This window comes from Fusarium mangiferae (genome assembly GCF_900044065.1).
Source record: "Fusarium mangiferae strain MRC7560 genome assembly, contig: FMAN_scaffold010, whole genome shotgun sequence".
In the NCBI taxonomy this organism is placed as follows: Eukaryota; Fungi; Ascomycota; class Sordariomycetes; order Hypocreales; family Nectriaceae; genus Fusarium; species Fusarium mangiferae.
In genome coordinates this window covers 1,970,955-1,991,811 of record NW_024573930.1, presented here as the reverse complement: position 1 = coordinate 1,991,811, position 20,857 = coordinate 1,970,955, and the positions used below count along the sequence as shown (strand labels likewise).

At 49.5% G+C, this 20,857-nt stretch overlaps 7 protein-coding genes across 7 annotated transcripts; 2 read left to right on the top strand and 5 right to left on the bottom strand.

The window, feature by feature from the left end:
* Positions 1-309: 309 nt before the first annotated feature.
* FMAN_02743 (uncharacterized protein) lies at positions 310-1,752 on the top strand (the record flags this gene model as incomplete). The annotated part of the gene is made up of 1 exon (XM_041820344.1): positions 310-1,752. One exon carries the CDS (start codon positions 310-312, stop codon positions 1,750-1,752), a length of 1,443 nt encoding a protein of 480 aa, XP_041686234.1.
* Positions 1,753-2,142: 390 nt separating this feature from the next.
* FMAN_02742 (uncharacterized protein) lies at positions 2,143-3,457 on the bottom strand (the record flags this gene model as incomplete). Its single annotated transcript, XM_041820343.1, has 2 exons — positions 2,143-3,313; positions 3,366-3,457. 2 exons carry the CDS (start codon positions 3,455-3,457, stop codon positions 2,143-2,145), a joined length of 1,263 nt encoding a protein of 420 aa, XP_041686233.1.
* An 856-nt stretch (positions 3,458-4,313) lies between these two features.
* On the top strand, positions 4,314-5,470 carry FMAN_02741 (uncharacterized protein; the record flags this gene model as incomplete). Its single annotated transcript, XM_041820342.1, has 4 exons — positions 4,314-4,526; positions 4,579-4,751; positions 4,802-4,962; positions 5,016-5,470. 4 exons carry the CDS (start codon positions 4,314-4,316, stop codon positions 5,468-5,470), a joined length of 1,002 nt encoding a protein of 333 aa, XP_041686232.1.
* Positions 5,471-5,838: 368 nt separating this feature from the next.
* FMAN_02740 (related to RNA-3`-phosphate cyclase 1) lies at positions 5,839-7,107 on the bottom strand (the record flags this gene model as incomplete). The annotated part of the gene is made up of 2 exons (XM_041820341.1): positions 5,839-6,923; positions 6,975-7,107. The coding sequence occupies 2 exons, from the start codon at positions 7,105-7,107 to the stop codon at positions 5,839-5,841; spliced, it is 1,218 nt and encodes a 405-aa protein (XP_041686231.1).
* A 1,703-nt stretch (positions 7,108-8,810) lies between these two features.
* On the bottom strand, positions 8,811-9,597 carry FMAN_02739 (uncharacterized protein; the record flags this gene model as incomplete). The annotated part of the gene is made up of 3 exons (XM_041820340.1): positions 8,811-9,102; positions 9,155-9,264; positions 9,319-9,597. 3 exons carry the CDS (start codon positions 9,595-9,597, stop codon positions 8,811-8,813), a joined length of 681 nt encoding a protein of 226 aa, XP_041686230.1.
* A 2,407-nt stretch (positions 9,598-12,004) lies between these two features.
* Positions 12,005-12,693, bottom strand: FMAN_02738 (uncharacterized protein; the record flags this gene model as incomplete). Its single annotated transcript, XM_041820339.1, has 2 exons — positions 12,005-12,359; positions 12,419-12,693. The coding sequence occupies 2 exons, from the start codon at positions 12,691-12,693 to the stop codon at positions 12,005-12,007; spliced, it is 630 nt and encodes a 209-aa protein (XP_041686229.1).
* Positions 12,694-18,458: 5,765 nt separating this feature from the next.
* FMAN_02737 (uncharacterized protein) lies at positions 18,459-19,484 on the bottom strand (the record flags this gene model as incomplete). Its single annotated transcript, XM_041820338.1, has 1 exon — positions 18,459-19,484. The coding sequence occupies one exon, from the start codon at positions 19,482-19,484 to the stop codon at positions 18,459-18,461; it is 1,026 nt and encodes a 341-aa protein (XP_041686228.1).
* Between the last annotated feature and the right edge of the window lie 1,373 nt (positions 19,485-20,857).

Genomic DNA, 20,857 nt, shown 5'->3' with positions numbered 1-20,857 from the left:
GAGTTGCATGATAAGACCGGGCCACTAAGTGCCCTAACGCCTAGCGCACGCGAACCTTCTATCGGTGGGGGAGATGAGCTCGAAACAACAGACCCTTGATCCTGGACCACTTCTTCTCCAACATTCGCCAACCGAAACCTTGGTAGAGTCGATAACCTTGACCGTCACTCGGCAAATCCAAGCTGACGCATCAACTTCATTGTTGTGAAGCACACAACTATATCTGAAGTTTTGTCGTTTGTGCGCCTTGAGCACCAGTCTCACAAGCCCGAGCATCCCCCGATGATCGACCGCCCAAAGTAAACAAATATGGCCTCCGAAACAACATCGCGTCCAGTGTCGCCGACACCGTCACAGCTGCCGCCCGTTCCGGGATCGCCAGTCTATTCTCTTGCGTCGACTGCAAATCCGTTATCTCAGTATAATCTGCCTTTGCCGCCGCCCCCACGATCTTCACATGCTGTCCTTACAAAAGCCGACCTAGAGCTCTCTCAGCAAGCTTACTCCGACCTTGTCGCCTCCGCAAAAGGCTACCGACTGGCACTCGCCGCATTGTCAACCGCCGCATCGACATTTGGATCAGCACTTGAAGCATGCGCCAGGTTAAAGGAAGCTCGCGCCGAGCCCATCGGTCCGTCTGGGACTAATATGACAGCAAGCTTTACAACCAAGGGTTCCTGCACAGCCGATACGCTTATGTCCGCCTCCGGAGTACACTACCTTGTTGCCAATCACCAACAGATCCTCTCTGAGACGGTATACCGATCCTTCGAAGTACCACTGCTCCATGATCTGGACAAGTGGCAGACCGTTATTGACGATGAAGAGGAGACGTACAAACAAAAGATCAAGGCACAAAGCAAAGAAATCAAGCGACTGGAGAAAGAAGGAATGAAGCTGCATAAACAGAGGAGACGGGATGTTGGTCGATTTAGGGCACATTTAGTCGAGTTGACGACAAAATTGGATGGCTTAACGACTTTGCATGCCGATCATGCACGGACACTATTGAGGGAGAGTCAAGAGACAAGTGGAAGGATTGTCGAAGCAAGCTGCAGTCTTGTACGTGCAGAAGTGGACATATTTGAAGGTCTAGCGAGGAAAGGCTGGAGCGGAGGCGGCCTAGATGATCTTCTTGAAAAGGGTCAAGACTTATTCGCAACGGAGGAAGATGCTGCGAACTTGGGAAGTGGCGGTAGCGGCGACACCCCCAAACTCTTCTCTATCCTCCCCCCTAAGAGCATACTGGCCGATACAGGATCAGATCCATCCAGAAGTCACGCTAGAGGGGACAGTCTTCTTATGGACACAGAACGGTATCAATCTCTAGCAGCACTGGCATCTGATTCTAGACCCGGTGGTGGCGTTATGAATGACAGTGACAGCGTCTTCTCAACTGACTTCAACAAACCCCGCAATGCAAGGCCGTTCTCACCACAGCCTATTCGTCGCATTCCAACAGACGTGACATTTGATTCTCTAGGGGGTAGAGCAGAAGGGCTTGAAAACGGAGAAGACGATTTGAATAGGTCGGAGCTCCTGATGCCTGTTGTGGAAGCTGATGACGCAGGAGCAGAAGAGCAACATAATGGCGATGGTGGGCATGAAAAAGAAAATGGTCAAGAGGAGGAAACGAGAGGTCGGTCAGGATCACCAACCTCGGTGAGAAAAAGGGCAAATTCAGAGCCGCTCATCACAGACGCTGGCTCAGCAGCTGCATGGAGCGGTGATGAAGATAAAAGTCCAAGCTGAAACTGATTAAGTGGTGACAATGACTTATCGTCGTGTTCGGGATTCATCTACAAGGGCGTTTACACGGGCATTTGGGAAATATTCTCTTCACGGAGAGGCAGCAATAGATTTTGCAAGAGTACTTTGCTCTTGATTGATAGTGTACAGAACATTATACGGATTTTCCACCCTCCATCTATTAAGCATGTCGACCAACTCAGACACGGTCCCAATTCCATTATAACACGCCTGACGCCATGATCGTTATTACGCCGTGGTCAATGATCAAATTCTTCGTCTCTCGTACATTCTATCACGGCCGCCCGACGATCGTCGTCTTTTAGACGTCGACCCCTTTCGTTGGGACGCTGGTTTCAACACCTTTGGCTTCCAACGCCGACCGAACGTCCTCTAGTCGTCCTTGTCGGCATTGAGTACATCGCCGCTGAACAGTCCAAAAGTAGCGTCGAGCCACCAGATAAGCTTCCAGTAGAGACTGGCTTTGCTCCAGTCAAACTCGCCGGTCTCGGTTCGTGGTACTTCGTTGCCGATCATGCTACCGCCGAACCACTTCACAAAGGGAATAGCATTGACGACCCGTTGCATCATAGTTTGTTGAGGTAGGAGAGCTTGTTCGGCGGGAAGAATGGTAGCGCGACGGGCAGTAGGGATGCGGCGGCAGAAAACGCTGTCGCCATCACGGATCTCCATGGGTTCGATGCTTGATGTGGTAGCTTGAGGAAGAGGGAAAGGCTCGGTGATCGTAGCTGTAGAAGCGTGAGAGTTGCTGATAGTTCCAGTATCCATGGTAAAGCTAGATGTCTGCGAATGAGGAGGAGAGAGATCGAGGAGCCGGCTGTTAAACGATGTAGGCCCACTGAAGCTCTTGCGACCATTGGCAGTGGGAACAGCAGCAGGCATACTTTGTGAGCGGGAATGGTCTGGAACGACCTCGATATCGGGACAAGCCTCGTCTTTGGCGGGAGGAACACCTCGGTACGGCTCAGCATAAACCAGATGACCCAGTATTCTCTGAGGGCTGGCAAAAGTAGCAGCTTCGGCAGCTTCTCTGCTTTCGAAGGTGACCTTCACCCAGTGCTCTCCGCCATCTGCGCGATTCACCATAGCTCGCTCATCTGCTGTCAGGTTGCGACGTCGCGTAAAGGCAGGGTCGCGCAACTCAGATTTGTATCGGCGTTGGCTGGCAGGAGGTTCGCGAGGGTAATCCTCCAAGATCGCGCCGGCAAGGGATTCATAGTGTGAAATAGCGGCATACTGCTGTGTTGATGACCGGTAGCCGCGAAGGATGAGCTCGACGGGTGTAGAAGTAACAGATCGCTTGACGGGAACCTCTTCTTGCATCAAACCACTGCTCTTGCGCTGAACAGTTTGAGATGGCGCTGTTGCAGCCTGGTTCGATACCCAGTCGCCAAAGAGCTTGTCTGCAGCAGCTAGTGTAGGATTTTCGCGACTGCGTGCAGGTGTACCAGTACGTGATCGTGAGCGCCGTGTGGATTTACCGAAGGAACCAGACTCAGCGGCGCTGCGACGTGACCGTGCGCTTCCTTGGGGAGCATCTTGCCTTTTTCGCGTTACGTTAGCATTGATTCGAATGGGCAAGGAGGAAGACATACTGGTTGAAATACATGGCATATGGTCGCTTCACGCCATCATCGCCAACGTAACACTCGTCGTCAGGAACGTTATGTAGAATGAGAGGAGCCATGATGAAGGCTTTGGCGGCAGGGAGAGCTGACAAACGGCGAGGAGGGGGTGTCGAATCGATGGGCCGTACGGATACCTTAGGAGGTACGAAATCCTAGATGGCGATGTCTGTCTGCACGAAAGGAGTTGAGGTTGCTGATGGTTGGACGAGCCGCCTGTTCACATGCCCAGTGGCAGTTTCTGAAGCTGCCCTGACTTCCAATTTTTGGCGGGCTAATTTGGCAGTTGCACAGGCAACCGACCACTAAACGTAGCTGCGTTGGTGCAGTTGTGGGGCTAGTTTATCCGGCTCCGTGAACTTGAGCTTGCCAGCCGTAACAGTCAAGTCTGAATATGAGGTCTTCCAAGCTTCAACAGGAAGTAGGCTTATTCTTTGTTCTACGACCTCTACGTTCACGCAATTTAAGACTCAAGTTTGATTTATCCTGCGTCATTCTAAGTTTGTGTGTTGAAGCCAGTTGTAATTGACTCCTGAATTTTGATTGTGTCTGGCTAGAGCTTTCTATTCGTTTGCATACCTAAGTTCACCTAGTCTATTATACGAGCTCTAGCTTTTAATAACTATGTTTATGAATCAAATTCCAGCCCGAATATCATAGCATAAAAGTGCAATCATGTCTCAGATCCCTCCACAGTCGGCTACGTAAACAAGATCCCCGTGATGAGCTGATTCAGCATCAAATTCATCCCACTTCAGCTGGGCCAGATCCACTGATGGATTTACCAGCGCCGGCCTCTCCCGAGATGGATATTCGGATATACACTTACAGTACATGTAAAAGGAAGACACATATTCTAAGCGACCGTGGATTAACCAGTAACTCAAGAGTTGCTACCGAAACCTATCGCTGTTCAATATGACCCAACTCCTATCTTTCCGATCATTGATCGGCTTCTTCTCTATTGCCGGAGCCATGATTGCCTTGTTTGGTGCTTCACCACTCAAAGCCTTCTCATCGACTCTGCAGAGGGCAGGCTTTGATTGGTATAACTCACAGAAGGATGTAACATTTCCAATGAAGACGAATACAGCAACAAAGGCGCCTGTATACTTCTTCAGTCATGGTGGTGTGAGTCTACTTATGTTGAAGCTCAAGCGGATAGCTACTGACGTACTCCAAGCCTGATGTGCAGTATAACACAAAGCACCCAGTGTATCCTGTCCTCCAACAAATTGGAAAGGAAATAACGCAGAAAGTGAAGCCGAAGGCCGTAGTGGTCTTCTCAGCACATTGGATGGGAGAGGAGCGCGCTATTCATGTTAACAATGCTGTAGATACTCCTCTCATTTATGAGTGCGTCACATCACTCCATGCTTTACAAGGTTTTATGTTAATAATCTCAGTTTCTACGGATTCCCCGATCACTTTTATAAAGCTCAATATCCAAACAAGGGTAGCCCAGAGCTTGCGAGCAAGATTATGGTCATGCTTTCAGAAGCTGGTATCCAATCCTATGGAATGGAGCGAGGTCTTGATCATGGCGTATTTTCTGGCTTTCATGTTGGTGCGTTTCTCCAAACAACGGATATCCATATGTGAAGGTCTAACAGCTTGCAGCTTTCAACCCAGAAACAAATCCACTCAACGTACCACTTGTTCAAGTCTCGCTCTTCAAAAACGAAGATCCTCATGCTCACTACGCTCTCGGACGTGCTGTATCTGCACTTCGGGACGAGGGAATAGTCATCATTGGAGCCGGAATGTCAGTACACAACTTACGTGACATGCACCACATGTTCGAGGGTAACACAGAGCCACTGCCATATGTTGTGAGCTTCGATAACGCTCTCAAGGAGGCTGTGGAGGCCGACCCAGCTGTCCGAGAGGAGAAGATGGCGGCGATATGTAAGCGGGGAGATGCGAAACAAGCACACCCTTTCATGGATCACCTTATGCCAGTTTTCATCGCTGCAGGCGCCGCCAGTGAGGATTGGGGAAAACAGATATGGACTCTTCATGAAGGCAGCTTCGGATGGTCACAATTCCGGTTCGGTGATGTTCCTTCATCCTGATGAGCATTATTTTGGTGGTAGTGTGTAGCTAAAGTGCAACGACCATGATTATCGAGGCCTGCTATGACAAGACTGAGGCTCGGACACCTTATGGTGGCATCAGCCACAGGCAAAGTTGAGGTTGGCAGGAGATGGCTAACTTATACCCAACGAAAATAATCGTGTTATACGGCATAATTCTCTGCCAGTTAAAACTTTTGCTCCTCTGTGAGGCCATCCTCAGGCAGCCACGTCGCATCCCAATCCACACCGCTCAACAAAAATGCATGCTTTCATTGGTGTTTTGGCCTTATCTAACCACATTCATACTCATCTATAACGAACTACCATTGAGTCATAAGTATGCAACGTCAAGCTCTCAACAGAGTCTATTTCATTGATATACCTGCCCCTTTCACCAGGTTGCCTTTGTTGTAAAACTCGACGCTCGGCAACATCTCGCTGGCAACCCACCGGGCTGTTTGTGTATGAAGAGAGCCGTAACCGAAGGGCTCATTCGTCTTTTCTTTTCTCATTCTGCCAGTACCGATATCCAGGTTTCCCATGGCATCGATTAGTGTGTCAGGTGGAGAATCATCTGGGGCATCTCCTCGAGGAAACGAAGAGTATCCCTCACAGAGTGCTTGGAAAACGACCACTTGATCTTGAAGATGAACGTCGACTTGGCCACCGACAGCTACCTCATCGTACAAACCCAGACACAATTTTCTTGACACTTGATCGACGAACATGTCCCTGTTCTTTGTCTTTTTCGGTATTGATCCAAGCCAGTCATGTCCCCATCTGATCCCAGATGTGGAATGGGTCACAAGCAGTATGTACCACCGTGAATCTAGGCTCGTGTCTTCAATATGCTTGAAATGGACGTCTGCCCCAGAAAAGAAACCCCCAAGGTCCCTTGTCAGTGATGCCTGGAGTCTCTCGTGCGTGCTGCCAGGCACTAGCATGCTGACATCAATAGACTTGATCTCATAGGACTCAGGGTAACTACGTTGCTCTGGGGATTTGTATCGCAGAGTTTGGCCAATCTTCAATGGAAGAAACTTGAGACGTATCTGACCTCTCGACTGCGGACCGAGGCTCCATCCACGTCTTTCTAACGCCCTTTCAACATGAATTCCAAATCGTTCTTCCAATGTTGGTAGGAGAACTTGGTCCAGGTATTCAAAACTGAGCGAAAACGACACATTGGATCCACCAGATATTGAAAGTTCGACTGATTCCTCGGAATCATTGCCGGCAAAGATCAGAAACGGGAGGACAGCTTGCAAAATGAGGAGAGTGCTCGCAGAACCTGACTCTGCAGATATCTTGATATTGCGTTGATATAGTTCTGTGGGTCCTCGTCGTGGAGCGAAAGTTATGGTCTTGGAACCTACACTTAGGCCCTCCACATCTGCATCTGTTATCTCCGCGAGGAATTGAATGCTCGTAACGTGTTGGCTCTTGAGACCTGGGGAATATCAGCTAGTGGCGTCGCAGTACGTGTTTAGGCATCACTCACCTCCACGTTCTCGGTTTCCTCTGACGTTGGTGATGGTGACAGCCTGTCCCGCCAAGGCAGCTATTGCTATTGCGACTCTTACAACCTGTCCACCGCCCTCTCCTGTTCTTCCGTCTAGTTCCACAGGGTTCATTTTGTCGCCTCTGTTGATAACTGGTGGGTGGGCTTCTGTGGCAAGTTGAACTTGATAGTTCGGAGTCTCGTTGTGGAAGGCCAGATCAGACAGAAGATTTATAATCTCAATGATGTACCACCGTGAAAACAGCGTGAACAATTGTGAAACGGCATCGGGAGATTGTCTATATATGGTGTTGAAAGTCCTTCACCATGCAGCTGCGACTAACTAATGTGACTCATTGCCGAAGAAGCTAATATCTTCGTGGATTGATGGGCAGGCAACGAGGTTCTAGCGGACGGTTCAGCAACAGAAACGGATATAAATCATCAACAAGCCAAGCGGACCCTTAAAGGTCAACCTCGAGAATGCATAGCCGGAAGAATGACTGACAATAGGTGATCTGCAGTCATGAACAGACCAAGCTGAATTCTCGGCCTCTCCGAAGGCGGTCTGACACACGAGTTCCGGTGTTTCCTCGTGTTCAGTGGAAAGATTTTGAGACAGTTATATATATGAAGAGCCGAACGCCCAGTTTCGTGATTCCCAGGGTAGCTGTTTGCAACAAGCAAGTATAAGCGGGCACCCGAAAGAATGCAAATTGCCGGAGGCAGCTAATGATCCCGGCGGTGGAGTGGGCCCGCCGGTCCGAAAAAGTTCAGGCGATTACCCCGGATTGTCTGTCATGAGTGGCTTCACCAAGTGCGCCATTTGATCTCGTTTACCGTTTCCCCTATTTAATCCCCTTTCTTCATTTTCAGGTCTCTTTTCGCGCTCTCTGCTTCTCATGAGCTTTTCGTTATGTCGTCTCAGCTTGTGCTACTCAAGTGTTTGAACACAGGAGACTTCAAGATGCCACTCACACAACATAAAATACACCCCAAGGCCCTGGCTCAGCCACAAGGATGATCTCTGTTCTTTTCTCAACTATTGGAGATGGCACATTCTTTGCCACGCCTGATCTTTTTACCAAGCGCAGCTGGTGTGGTAGCTTGTGGCGACATAGACCAATTGCCATCACCGATTGGATGATGACCATTATACCAAATGAGAGGGATGGAGAATGGTCGCAGACAACAAGTTTACACAGCCTTATCATTTGCGAATTGGTTGCGTAGGCATGGCGAGCTTTCGATGTCAGGGGCAGAGTCTCAAATACAATTGAACGAGGACGCTGAGAGAAAGTGACATATCATTACAGCTCCTCGCGTTTCAAATAGACCACCAACATAAGCGAAACAAAGAAACCACCAAGCTCAAACAGTCTAGGAGAAAGCCATCCCAAGCCAAGACAATTCCCAGCGAAAGCAAACAGCGCATCCAGCCCTTGCCCTATCCTAGTCATTATCATCCATCATAAGCATCGGAGACGTTCAGTCTCTTCCTTGCACTCCTTTTCATCTTTCGTCTTTCATCTATCATAACCCGAAGCACCACGCACGCCTATCTGCGCCCCCTGAAATGATTCTCTCCTGATTCTTCAAATCGTACCTCAACTGCCAGCAGCGGGGGGTGCCTGCCCTTCGATCGACGTCTACGTACCTATAGAAACTGGAAAGACTACCTAGGTAGGCACTACTCACCTAAGTACCTACCTTGGCAGGCACGACAGGAGAGAGAACAAGCGCACTCGGTGTGCCCTCTTCAAGTCTCTAGCACCATGTTCACTCCCATCCTCTATCCCTTATTTCCCCAGAGGCTGAAAGCCAGAAAGATATGTTTCACTCCTCCATATCTGTGTCATCGGAAATTTCAAGCGTCGTGTTGTTTGGGAGTGCGTTCGGAGAAGTGTCTCGGTCCAGACCAAGAACGGCGACTTGATGCAAGACGTGGCTAATGCCTCTTTGTCTTCCGCTCAGTCCCGGTCCAGTTGTTTCATCAATCCAAGAGTGAAACGCCTCGTCATTAGTTTCCTCATCATCGGTGTCGAGGTCCATCGATTCATAGGACTGGTTTGGATCACCTCTCTCCTGGCTTGGGCCATTATCGACAACCCGCCATCCGTGGTCAACGCTACTCCGCCATTAGACTAGTCACTATCCGGGTGGAAGCGCAATAGACAAACCTGCCACAGCTTCCCTGGAGGGCATACACTTGAGAGAGTGTAGGCGCAGAGCCATCCCTGGTCTGATCATGACTCGACAGGCTGTCCTGCTCGACTACATCTGGGAAAGTCTGTACTGTTAGTATGCTCTCTGTTGAAGGGAGATGCAGTAACCTATAGCGTACCCAGTCTTTGTGGTTCTCATGTTTGTCTGCCGCCTTAGACAAACATGGAGAGGGAGGTTGATGGCCTTGCTCTTGTGCTCCTGAAAGAGGTCGGAAGACTACACCTCTACCAAAGGTAGTGGGATTGCCCTGGGACACTATTTCGAGATTCCCTTCGTCATACTTGTAGACAAGGTCACAGTTGACGCATGCCCAATGACCATTCTTTCTCTCACATGCTTGTGAGCAGGTAACGCATATCCGAGCCACAGGCTCACGAAGCCCAGAATGAGGATCCATGACGGGACGTATGAAAGCACCCTGGTTAATGCCAGTGAAGCCCCCGAGCTACCAATTTCTTCCTTGCCTCCGATGCTGGTGGCTGTACCAGAGGTTGAAAGATGACACGCCAGACGGAACTTCCAGGGGATGAGGTTCGAGGAGTATCGACGAGGAAGCTACAGGCCAGATTCTTTCGGTTGCTGGAAAAAAAGTATGGAATGATTCGCCAGTCACTCTGTTTTGTGAACAGAGTGATGCAGCTGTTGGCAGAAAAGACTGGAAAGGGCTGGTTCCAGATGTGATAATACGCAGGGCTCTGCACAAGATCACGGTGCTTTTGCGTGCCTTCGCAGACAGACCCAGCTGTTCAATGGAACCGAAGAAGTGATAGGCCGATAAGGCGAGACGTTGCAAACAACGGCCAACAATACGGTACGTCGTCAGTTGATGATGATGCCGATATCGATGGACGAGGTTTGAAAGATGTGATGGCAAAAGAGTCACTTCGTTCAACTAGCCAGTAAGCTCGCGACAGGGGTACAGGCTACTGTACATGTTGGCACAAAGCAGAGGCAGCACCGATCGTCCCGTTAATATTCGAATTTTGTTGGAGGATATCCGAAAGTAGTGGATCGACGGAAGAAGCAATCGACATGAAGAAAAAGAAAAGGGAGCTTGTTCGTTGGTCAGCTTGGAGTGATGGATTCATCGTGTGTCGAAGTTACCGAGTCTTCAGGCGGCGTCCAACCAGGTGGCACCTCGAGTCCTTGGTACAATGGCATAGGAGCCCAGGCACGGCAGCCTAGGGGGGCATCAAGCGATTGGAGAGTTTCTAAACAAGGTCCCATAAGTGGAAGATGCTTATGGGCGAGGCGCACTCCATGTTCTCATCCATAAGAGCACTCCAGGCCTTCCTTGGTGATTAAACGAAACAAAAATTGAACGAAACAAACTGAAACGAAACGGGTGCGAAACAGAACAGAAGGCTGAAGCCACACCTACCGACAGGGACATGAGATTCGCCAGTTCCATGGTAACGACCTGAATCTGTCACCACTCGACAAAGACCGACCAGTGCGGAGCTGCGAAAGGCTCTCACATTCTGCGGCCAGAAACAAGAATTCGAGGAACCACGATAGTGGACATCTGGGACTACTTAACATCTCCTCCCTTCAAGCCACTCTCCTGATCTGCACGCGTGGGCTCCCAGGAATACAGTTTCAGCTCGGAGTCCTCGTTCCCAGCACCGAGATTCTCTAGTGTGTGAGACAGACCCTCCATGTTTTATGCATTGGCAATCGATTGTCACCAAAGGCCCCTCAGCCTGATTTCCAGCTGTGGACGTTGGTGGCTGGCACCCTGTCAGAGCATCTGTTTTGGTGCCAGGTCTCAGCAGACGGTAACTTTCATCGCAGGTTCCCATAGGCCTACAGGGCTTTGCAGGTTGTCAAAGTATTAATGGGATAAAACTACCGCTATCTCAGTGCTGCTGGGGGCTTGAAGGTCTACTCAAAAGGGCTTTGCGCTATCACAGAAGACAGTGAGCTGTTTAACTACGCCAAGGAGCTCTAATCTACAGGGGCCACGTCTAACATACTATACGATGAGCGGATGCACAACATTTAGTTGTCCAAGATGGCCAGGCTTCAGATCAGAGCCAGTGACGGGCGTTACCTCCAACAAGCAACTCATTTAATCAACGGTCATCACGATCAATGCACGTCTCGTCTTAATCACATACATATTGAGACATGCGCAGCAGAATGCCGTTTAAATGATTCGCAGTTGGCTTGGTTGATTCACCAGCCTGCCCACTGGCAAACAGCGTGATATGCAATGGGGGATCACTCTCTGTCAAGTGGACAGAAATTGGGTGTGAAGCTGCGAACTTGCATGTGGTGTATGCACTATTTCTGGGTGCATCGCGCTATTGTTTTCTCATGCAGCCAACATCTATTGGGGAAGTTGGATGGTGGATGAAATACACGACCCTCCGCGGGGGAAATACACGGTTGTGGCTTACATGGGACACCCAAATTCGCCAGCGATCTACCATTTTGGAAACTACCCAGCCAACATCCAATGGATTAGTCTCGCGGTGTTCTTGATAATACAGATCAATTGCATTGATTGATAAACAATAGTCTTGAAATTATAATAAGACTTCTACACCACAGATCGGACCCTCCTGAATTCGAAAAACAGTCTGATCATGAAAACTATTCGTGCACAAGGTGCACCAACCAGCCAAAACACCAAAATCATATAGCAACGAGCGTTCCTTCGAGAAATGACAGAAATAGTAATTCGTATGAGATTACGAGCATGTCAGGTAGAGGCAGAAACAAACAGGATAACATGCCAAGTGCCATGAGACACCATGTTGAGCGCCAGACTTTGCACTCTGTTGATTTCGACCTCTCTTTCACCGTCGTGTTTGTGAGGAGCTGTCATGTTGACCACGATAATCGAGGGTTCTGGGATAGCAAAGATGACTCTGGCGAGTGCATTGAGGATATCGCTCATCCCTCTGAGCCTCACTGGCCGGAGTGCTGGTGTTGACAGTCCTTGTGAACTGACTTTCAAATTGTGAGATAGTGTTGGTACCACGCCTGATACCGTTTTGTTCGGCTTCGTTGGGAGACGATTCGATTCGAACTTGCTGGCCGTTCACGAAGTTGGTTGTTCTTTGTTGAGGGTCATCCATTGAGTGCTGGGCCCCTGGCAAATTTACCTGGTATTGGTCACCAGGAGCATCGTTGGATCCCTGGGTAATACGACTGTTCGGAATGGATTAGCTAGTGTTTGTTGTCTTTCCAATGATATCACCCTCACATACCTTCCCTGGTAGGCTGGTTGACTTGATGGAGCATAGGTATAGCCCAGTGTGCCTTGACTTGAAGCTGTTTGTTGATACGATCGGTCCTGATGGGGATAGTAGGCTGTTCCAGAGTGCTGGTTTTGAGGCAGATGTTGGTGCAGCATGGCATCCTGGGGTGCAGTAGTCTGGCGCTGTGGTTGCGGCGCTTGCCTTGTATGGTTCTGGGTTATATTCGCTCCCGAAGACGAGAACCCACTCGTATCTCTGGCGTAGCGATCTCCCGAAGAGGTCATGGTGTTGGACAAGGATTCCCAGGGGCAAGAGCCAACTGATCGTGAAGATATGAGAACAGTTAAGAGTAAGGGGCGGGATGGATGCATCTGGTGGGCGACAGACTCTTGTGACGAAACCTTTAGACTGGTAAGCATCGCATGGCGGGCATGGAAGGGGTATTAATGCAGCATCTCTCTGTTACGCGGTAAAGGGCTTGTAGCAAGCTTGGGCAAGGTTGATCGGAGTACAGAGATGAAACACTTCACGAAGCTGGTTTCTTTTTGCACAGCATCGCTGCTTGTTAGGGTCCCGACATTCGTCAGATATTGCTGTTTTGATGAAGGCTGGTTGTCGTACGGTTTGCCGGCGAATTCGCCGGCAACTTCTGCCAGTTTGCGAAGGTCAGCCACGACAACATGTGCTAGGAGCATGAAAATGGTATTACAGGACAGGGTCGATTTACATCAGCCTGGGGCGATACGGGAGGTTGTCGTGGCATGAAAGAAACATGACCAACCCTGGAATGGGAGTTAATCTGCTCGCCTCGGCATCTGGTTTGCTGTTGTTGACTGGGTCTTCTGTCACGAGGCATATACCTAGGCGGAATGTCACTTTCAGAGGCAAAAGGCATCTATTAGAGGGAATCTTGGGATGACGACATGTTCGAAATCATCAGCGTTGATTACCTACGATGAGAAGGTTCGCATGGTACGCACAAAGGCAGTATGCCAGGGGCAGCAGCTACTTCTACGAGAAAGCATGACCAAGCAGACATCCTATCAAGATCCATCTGTTGTTCAACTAGTTATACGCGTCCCTTGGCTGTGTTTGGTTGGGTCTAGGGCACGCAACAAACGGGTCGAAATACTCTGGTCAGGTTTGTGATCTGGCATGGTATCGGGGGCGACTAATTGGAAAAGGCTCGATTCAAACTATTCGGCTTAGAGAAAACCCCAAACTTCGACACAGATGGACATTCGAATTCTCGGTTCTGTTGTTAAGTGTCGCGCAATGCGCATGGGAAAGAGTGAAAAGAACCCCAATTTTACAAAAAAGAGAAGACTTGGAAGATTGGCGGCGGCTGACACCAATAACCTTGTCCCGACGACGTCAACAGTAGCTGCAGCATGATCAATCCTTTCCAGCTCGGGGAGGATTTCTTCGTGTATTTGTGTGTGAATAATATGGAATGAATATTATTCGTACAAGAGAGCAGAACATTCTCTCTTACTGATTCAGTGGCCTCTAAGCCAGCCATACACAAGGAAGAGGGTAAACTGTTTCACTTGCAGCTGCTGGACCTATGACTTTCGCATCTCATGCGGCCACAGAAGGAACTTATCGCAGAAGATCTCGGCGGCCCCGAAAACCCTAGGAGATTCCGGGGAAAGCAGAGCTAGTGAATGTAACATTCACGGGGATTGGCAAACCCCGATGAGGCTGAACGCAACGAGTGCGCCAGCATCCGCTAGACGTTCGAGGTTGATTCATCAACACAGCAACACCTTACCAGTGAAAATGAGGGATACAGCATGCAAGATAAGTACACAATGGTATTGGATTCCTGCATGTTACTAATTACCAGGCGACGAAGAAGATAAAACCCTGATGTTGTTCAAATTGTGGTTACCCCGCTGAGCTCTCATCCATCCTTGTAACTCGGGGTGGCATTGATGTTGGTTTGCTTGACCAGCTGAACAATCTCAACATCCACGGTACCCCCATCTTTCATCCAAAAAAAACTACTGCAAACTAAACTCGCATGTCACAATCGCTGCCGCATGCGCCTTTGACTACTATTGATCACGGACACCACAATTCGCTAGTTTGCAGCAGTGTTAGCCATGTTTGGATCCCTTGCGTCCCAAATGTCTGCGTCGTGCGGTTGCATGTCCAATTACGTTGTTTGCCGGGATAAGACGTGGCGTGATATCCTGTGCCTCAGGTACCTCGAAAAGGAAAAAGATTGAAAGAGAGCAGGCCAGCCTATACGGTGAAGTCCAGAGTTAAAAGCAGTGGTCAACAGGACATTGTGCTCCCGGTTTTCGCGTCAAGACTCTGCAAAGACCAGGGCCACTTTACTGATGGCATCATGTCAGAGTGCTGTCGAACAAATCGGGCTGTGAACTTACCAGAGGTTCTGCAGAATGCCTTTTTGGTTGCGGTCCCTCCCCCTGTTCCCTGAATAAGCTGCATCCTGAAGCCGCCGGCCGAGCTTTGTTGCCTGTGTCATTTGGGTTCCGTTCTCTTCGAGAGGATCGACCTCTATTCCTCTTCATTTTTTCGGGAGAGCCCTTGGCTGGTTTTTGAACGACTTGTGGACTGCCTAGATTGTATACGTCCGGCAAACTGAAACCTTCCCAGGGCCGATCAGCGTCCCTCAACCAAGCCCACACCTGAGCTTCTTTAGTCCGATCCCCGGTAGAGACCGCTATAATCTTGATGCGAGTCTTGCCAAGAGAAGCCCTCGCTTGACTGTGGCCTATTGTCTCAGTGCTGTGCGTGGAGGCATAACCACCCTTGGAGGGTACAGTGCGTGGCCAGCCGCTGTGAAACGAAGTTGTCAAGACTTTCTTCCGGCTACTGCGTCTGAGATGCGTTGCTTTTGGTGGACCCATAACATTAAAATCGTTGCCAGAACACTTTCGTATTGATTGTTGTCTACTTCGTCCCTCATCGGTATGAAATCCTCCTGGCTCCTTCTATACTCTACCATGGCATGCGGCTCAAAAGCAACTCGATCCCTTCAAAGATCTTAGGTACCCACATTCGTGCCCAAAGCAGTGAACTGTGCCAACTGCTAGTCGTACATCAAGATTATTGCTGGACACAGCCGTGTGAGTACGGCCCCTGGTTCTACTGGAGGCTGGCTCTGCGGACACTACGCCTCAGGGCTGTGGACTTTCTTGTGACGCTATTTAGATTAGAGGGGAGAATTATGAATTGCACTCCCCTATAATGCTGAATACTAATGACACTTCCGGCTCGTCGGCTTTCAACCGCCCTGTCCAACAGTCGGCAGGTCTCATAGACGCTGTGAGGCAGACAATCCTCAGCACCCAGCCATTGCCACTGCTATGACTTGTTCCCTAGCACTAAATCGCAGACCGAGTGGATTCGTGGCCACGCATATTTCATATACGTGGAGTGGCCCCAATGGAAATGGTTTTATTGCAAAGGCCCAAATACATGCGTCTTGCTGGTCGCTGTGCAGGAAACCGCCCGAACCAAAAGTGCTGTATGTCTTCTGTGGCTGCCTGGCTTTGCTTCTGGTATCTGGCACACAGTCCTGAGATCTACTTGAGCAAAGCCTGGCTAATAGTTTGATGAAGCTACACAGATTTCCTCAGCATCGCCCCTTTTTTCACCACATCATGACGTCCATTGCCCTTTCACGCGCACTCCCCACAGCATGACAGTAAGCAACTGCAAAAGGCCTAGCATACCGAGAGGATTCTACTCACATGCGCGAACTTCAATGTCCGGAGGTTAAGTGCAGTGGTCGGCTTTCAAAAATCTTTTGACTAATATTTGCGCCACTCTCTGGATTCCAGAGTGTGAGTTTTCTGGTTTCTATACAAACACCCGCCCCTTAGGCAACCACTTTGTCGAGCTTTCTACCAATCATTAGGTTCTCTCGTATCAAATCACTCAAGATACTTTCTAGGGGCGTTCTCGGAATTCGGAATCTCAGGCGCTTCTGATGCCTCTCTGAATTGCTGAAACTAAAAGAGTTTCTCGGCCTGATTTCTTATTCGAAATTCAGTCACATGGAGATAAGTGGAATGAAGAATATCTGTGTTTGACCCGCTCACATTAAGTTCTGGCTCCTAACACAAATCCCTGAATGACATAAAGCCGACTTGAGACGTTGCGTCCATCACAAGATCATGAGTTCAAAATTGGCAATTTCACAAACGGCTTCGCTTTATGCTTCATCTGGTAGGTTTGGTCTGGATTCTCGACTCCTTCAAGTCGAGTGTTTCTCCCTCTGGCACATACCGTCATTGTCGCTGACAACACATCTACCTCAACTTTCAACCACTACATTATCAGAAAAGCATATTGTCAACCATTGGAAAAGAAAAATTCAAATGAACTCATTTCCATGGTCTTTTCAACCTTGACAAATGTGAGGTGTCGTCGATCCGATCTGACGGTGATTGGTCGTATAGACGCAGAGCCGCGCCAGTGGTATTACCAGGTCCACGCACGAAGCACCGGAGCACTAATTGAACAAACCTGGCATTGGTAGACGCACCACGTGGCAGACTCACAGTAGTCTAATTGCCGATAGCGACCTGGTCCTGGGGATCTACTCACTCGTCACACATGATTGCTAGACGTGCAACGACCCAAGAGCCGATCAGTTGGCTTGTGCTTGGCGAAGGATCTCGTACAAGTACAACTTATACAACCTGGAGAGTTGAGGCTACCAGTTGGGCCGGGATCAATGTCATATGTGTTGGGTTCAAGAATGCATTGGGCCGCAACAAATGTACCGTTCAACTCAATGTGACCCAAAGTCCCAATGACTGGGCCATACAATTCAAGCCTTAGCCAACCACCTATCTATCTCACAAAACACGGTGAATACGCCGGAGCTTTCTGAAAAGCAGTGAGGGTATTCCGCAATAATGATTCGAGCGTCCCAGAACGTCCAGGCGAGACTAGCTCCTCGTCAGCCTCACTTTTCTCGGCCTGCGTATTCATATCGACCAGTCGATTACGTTGCACAAATTACATCCAATCAAGGAGATGTGATGTTGCTGCGTTTTCTATAACTCACATGTTATCGATCATATGTAGACTCGATTTGTGCTCCCGATATGTTGCACAAGCGCGAGAGGGTGTGAACTCTTCAGGGACCAGGTTTCATATGTGAAGAACTTAGTGATAGATCATACAAGAGAAAAGATTACATATTGGGCCATCCTGAGGAAGCTAATTGGACCGGTCAATCAGAATTTTGATGCCTAACAAACTCAAAGTTGCTTTGCTGGTGAACGTCACTGATGTGATGTGATGTAAGATGCATGAGCAGTGCTGACATATTGAAAACTCGGTGACTCTGCTCCCTCGGGAGTAAATCCTAGTGCTATTCGCTTATGACGATTAAGTTTGCGCAGAACAGACTTAATGCTATGACCCCAGCTCTCTCAAAGCCAAATATTAGAGGTTGATATGCAGGAAAAGTTAGACCGGTAGTACCGCCTAACAAGCTGTCAATCTGCCTAATGAGCAAAGACGGAGGAAGCCCGGAAGGATCCACTTTTCCCGGCCGTGACACATGGACAACTCTTCATGCGCCTGCCTTGACTCGGTAGATACCATCGTTTAATTTTGAGCATCACAATGCCTTTCTAAACTAAGTTCGAGGCTTATTCTTGTTTTTCATACATACAGTGGAATTGGCCAGTAAACTCACTTTGGTTTCTACAGTGTTGACAGGCGAGTGTCTGAGGCATAGAAGCCCTGAAGCCTCAACTGAAGCCTTCGACACATTCATAGCACTTAAAGAGCCATGCAAGCTCCATATCACAATGTATTAGGGAGGAAAAGTAAGTTAGATCAATCGTCGTAATAAAATTTATACAAGATATGCAACTGAAAAGCCAGCGCACAATCTATTTACAAACAGAAAGCCATCTGCAAAGATGCAGTTTCATCGCCCTCCACTGGGGAGGGACAAATTCGTTTTTTTGCTGGCAAAGAAGTCCATGGACACGTCACGGACGTATCGTATGTTGCTCACTCCCCACTGCTCAGAACTCTTTCGAGCTCTTTACAGAGATCGGCGGGCAGCGCGGCGAGCACGGCGGCGCTTGGAAGAGCAGCCGGTCTTGGGGGGAGTGACGGGAGCAGAAGGAGCCTCAGTGGGAGCAGAGGCACCCTCGGAGGGTCGGACAATGGTGGCGAAGGTAGGAGTAGGGGCGGGAGCCTGAGTCTCGGAGCCGGCGTTGCCACCAGCGGGCTGGGTAGCAGCAGGGGCCTCAGCAGCAGCGGAGGTAGCGGCGGAGGTAGCGGCGGGGGCCTCAGCGGCGGCGGAAGTGGCAGCAGGAGTCTCGGGAGTGGAGCCGGAGTCGGAGCCGGAAGAGGTACCCTTCCAGACAGCAGGGCCGGGGATGTCGTAGGTGGTGTAAGAACCGTAGAGGTTGAAGACAATGCCCTTATCAGTGGAGGTGTAGCCCTTGTTGAAGTCGAACTTCTCATCAGGGACAGCAGTGCCGGAGCCAGTGACCTCAACCTGAGCGCAAGAGGGGTAGAACTGAGCACCGCGAGCGGGGTTGGAGGCGTAGGCAACATCGGACTCATGGTGAGCGATGATCTCCTGGCGGACAATGTACTTGCCAGCCTTCAGGGCAGAGGGAAGAGTGAAGGTGGACTTGCCCTTGGCCTTGATGAGCTTGTCAACAGCCCACTCACTGCCATCGTAACCGTCCTCAGCGATCTTGGTCCAGATAGCACCAGTGCCGTCGTTCTCGGTGTAGGGAGCAATGTAGGTGATGATGGGACCCTTGTGGCTGCCATCGATGATATCATCTCCACGGTTATCGTGGTACCACTCGAAGGTGAGCTCGTCACCGGAAGCAGCCTTGACGAACTTAGGGGCAGCCTTGCCACCGTTGACGTTGCAGACGAGGTCAGGGCTGGTGAGGTCCTTGACGGGAGAGTTGCTGGCGGGAGATCGGATGTAGACGTTGCGTCCATCACCCTGGTCCTCGCCGTTGACCCAGAGGCCATAGACCTGAGCGTGGGCCGAGACGGTGGTGGCCATGGCCAGAGCAGCAGCGGAAGCGGAGAAACGCATCTTGATAGATAGTTATATGTTTGAGTTGATGTTGGTTAAAGGATTGGATGAAGCGAGAAGTCGCGGAAGTGAAAAAAAAGTTCGAGCTTCGGTGGTTTGTTAGAAAGAATGAAGGTTTGGCACAGCCAAATTGAAAGAAAGTGAAGATAGAAAGAAGAAAGACTGATTTTGCTACGACGAGTGTGGAAAGGAAGAAGAGAAGGTATTGGGACGACGAAGGATGTCGACTTATATATCAAATCTCGACGCCTTGGGCTTGAGATTAGGCCCTGGCTCCAACTATTCCTGTTCCTATCCTATTCCATCCTGTTCCTCTCCAGGGCGGAAACTACGGTCAGCCCCACCACAAGGATCAGCTCACTTCAGTTCAGTTGACTTCATCTCGTCAAGAAGCCATGCCATAACCTCAAACATGGTGTGCTGGGACCATCTCCAGCGAGTGACAGTTGAATCTAGATCAGATCAGGGAACAAAATCTACCCTCAGGAGAACTTAGAAGGATCCCTTGCTGTTCAGGCGTCTCGCCTTTGGTGCGTACCCCATAACGACATAGACATTGATAGACGGAAAAATAAGCTCGCTTGCAGCAAACGCATAGCGGAAATTGAAACCCTTGGGCCTGGGCCAGGGCTGGCTTACACTACAGACGCTAGGCCCTGGGCCTGCTGTCAAAAAAACAAGGCGTTACGCTAACCCCCTGCCAAGTTTGGTTTGAGGCTCTACAGGATGCTCCCATGATTGGACGAGTGTCTAACGGTGAAACCTAGCCCCTGGGCACCTTTAATATCGGGGCACACCCCATTGGAGCGATCCCGCCTACGCCACCGTTCCCGTCCACCGTTCAAGTCTAAAATATCCCAGGCATCGGCGAGTCTATTCTTTTCGAGAAGTAGGCGCCGGTAAACGATGGGAATTTCGATTCTCTTCCTCTCCTGTGGTCTTGGCAGATCCGCTTCTTCACCTGAAACCGTAGAATTGCCATCTCCGACTGGGGGAGAATTTTGTATGTGCGACCGAAATATTTTGGTGTCTGGTTTCAAGGGGTTATGCGAAGACGATAGGTTTTCGTTTTCCTCGGGGAGTTGCATTCCCTTGAAACGAGTCGTGTATGTTTGTACGATGCGAGGATGGCTTCGGACGAGAAATGCAAACGAGAGTGTTTTGAGAAGTTTGGTGTTTCTTGTCTGTCAGATCAAGATAAACAACGTACAATCAATTCAAAACGATAAAACGCTACGAAACGAAGAAACAGGATATATTTGATGAGTGTCACTTGAACTAGGTTGCGAAAACCATTGTCTGTGTTTACGACGGGTATACGTGGTTGTGAATAGTCACAAATGACAGTCTGATTAAACTTCGAGTTAACTATA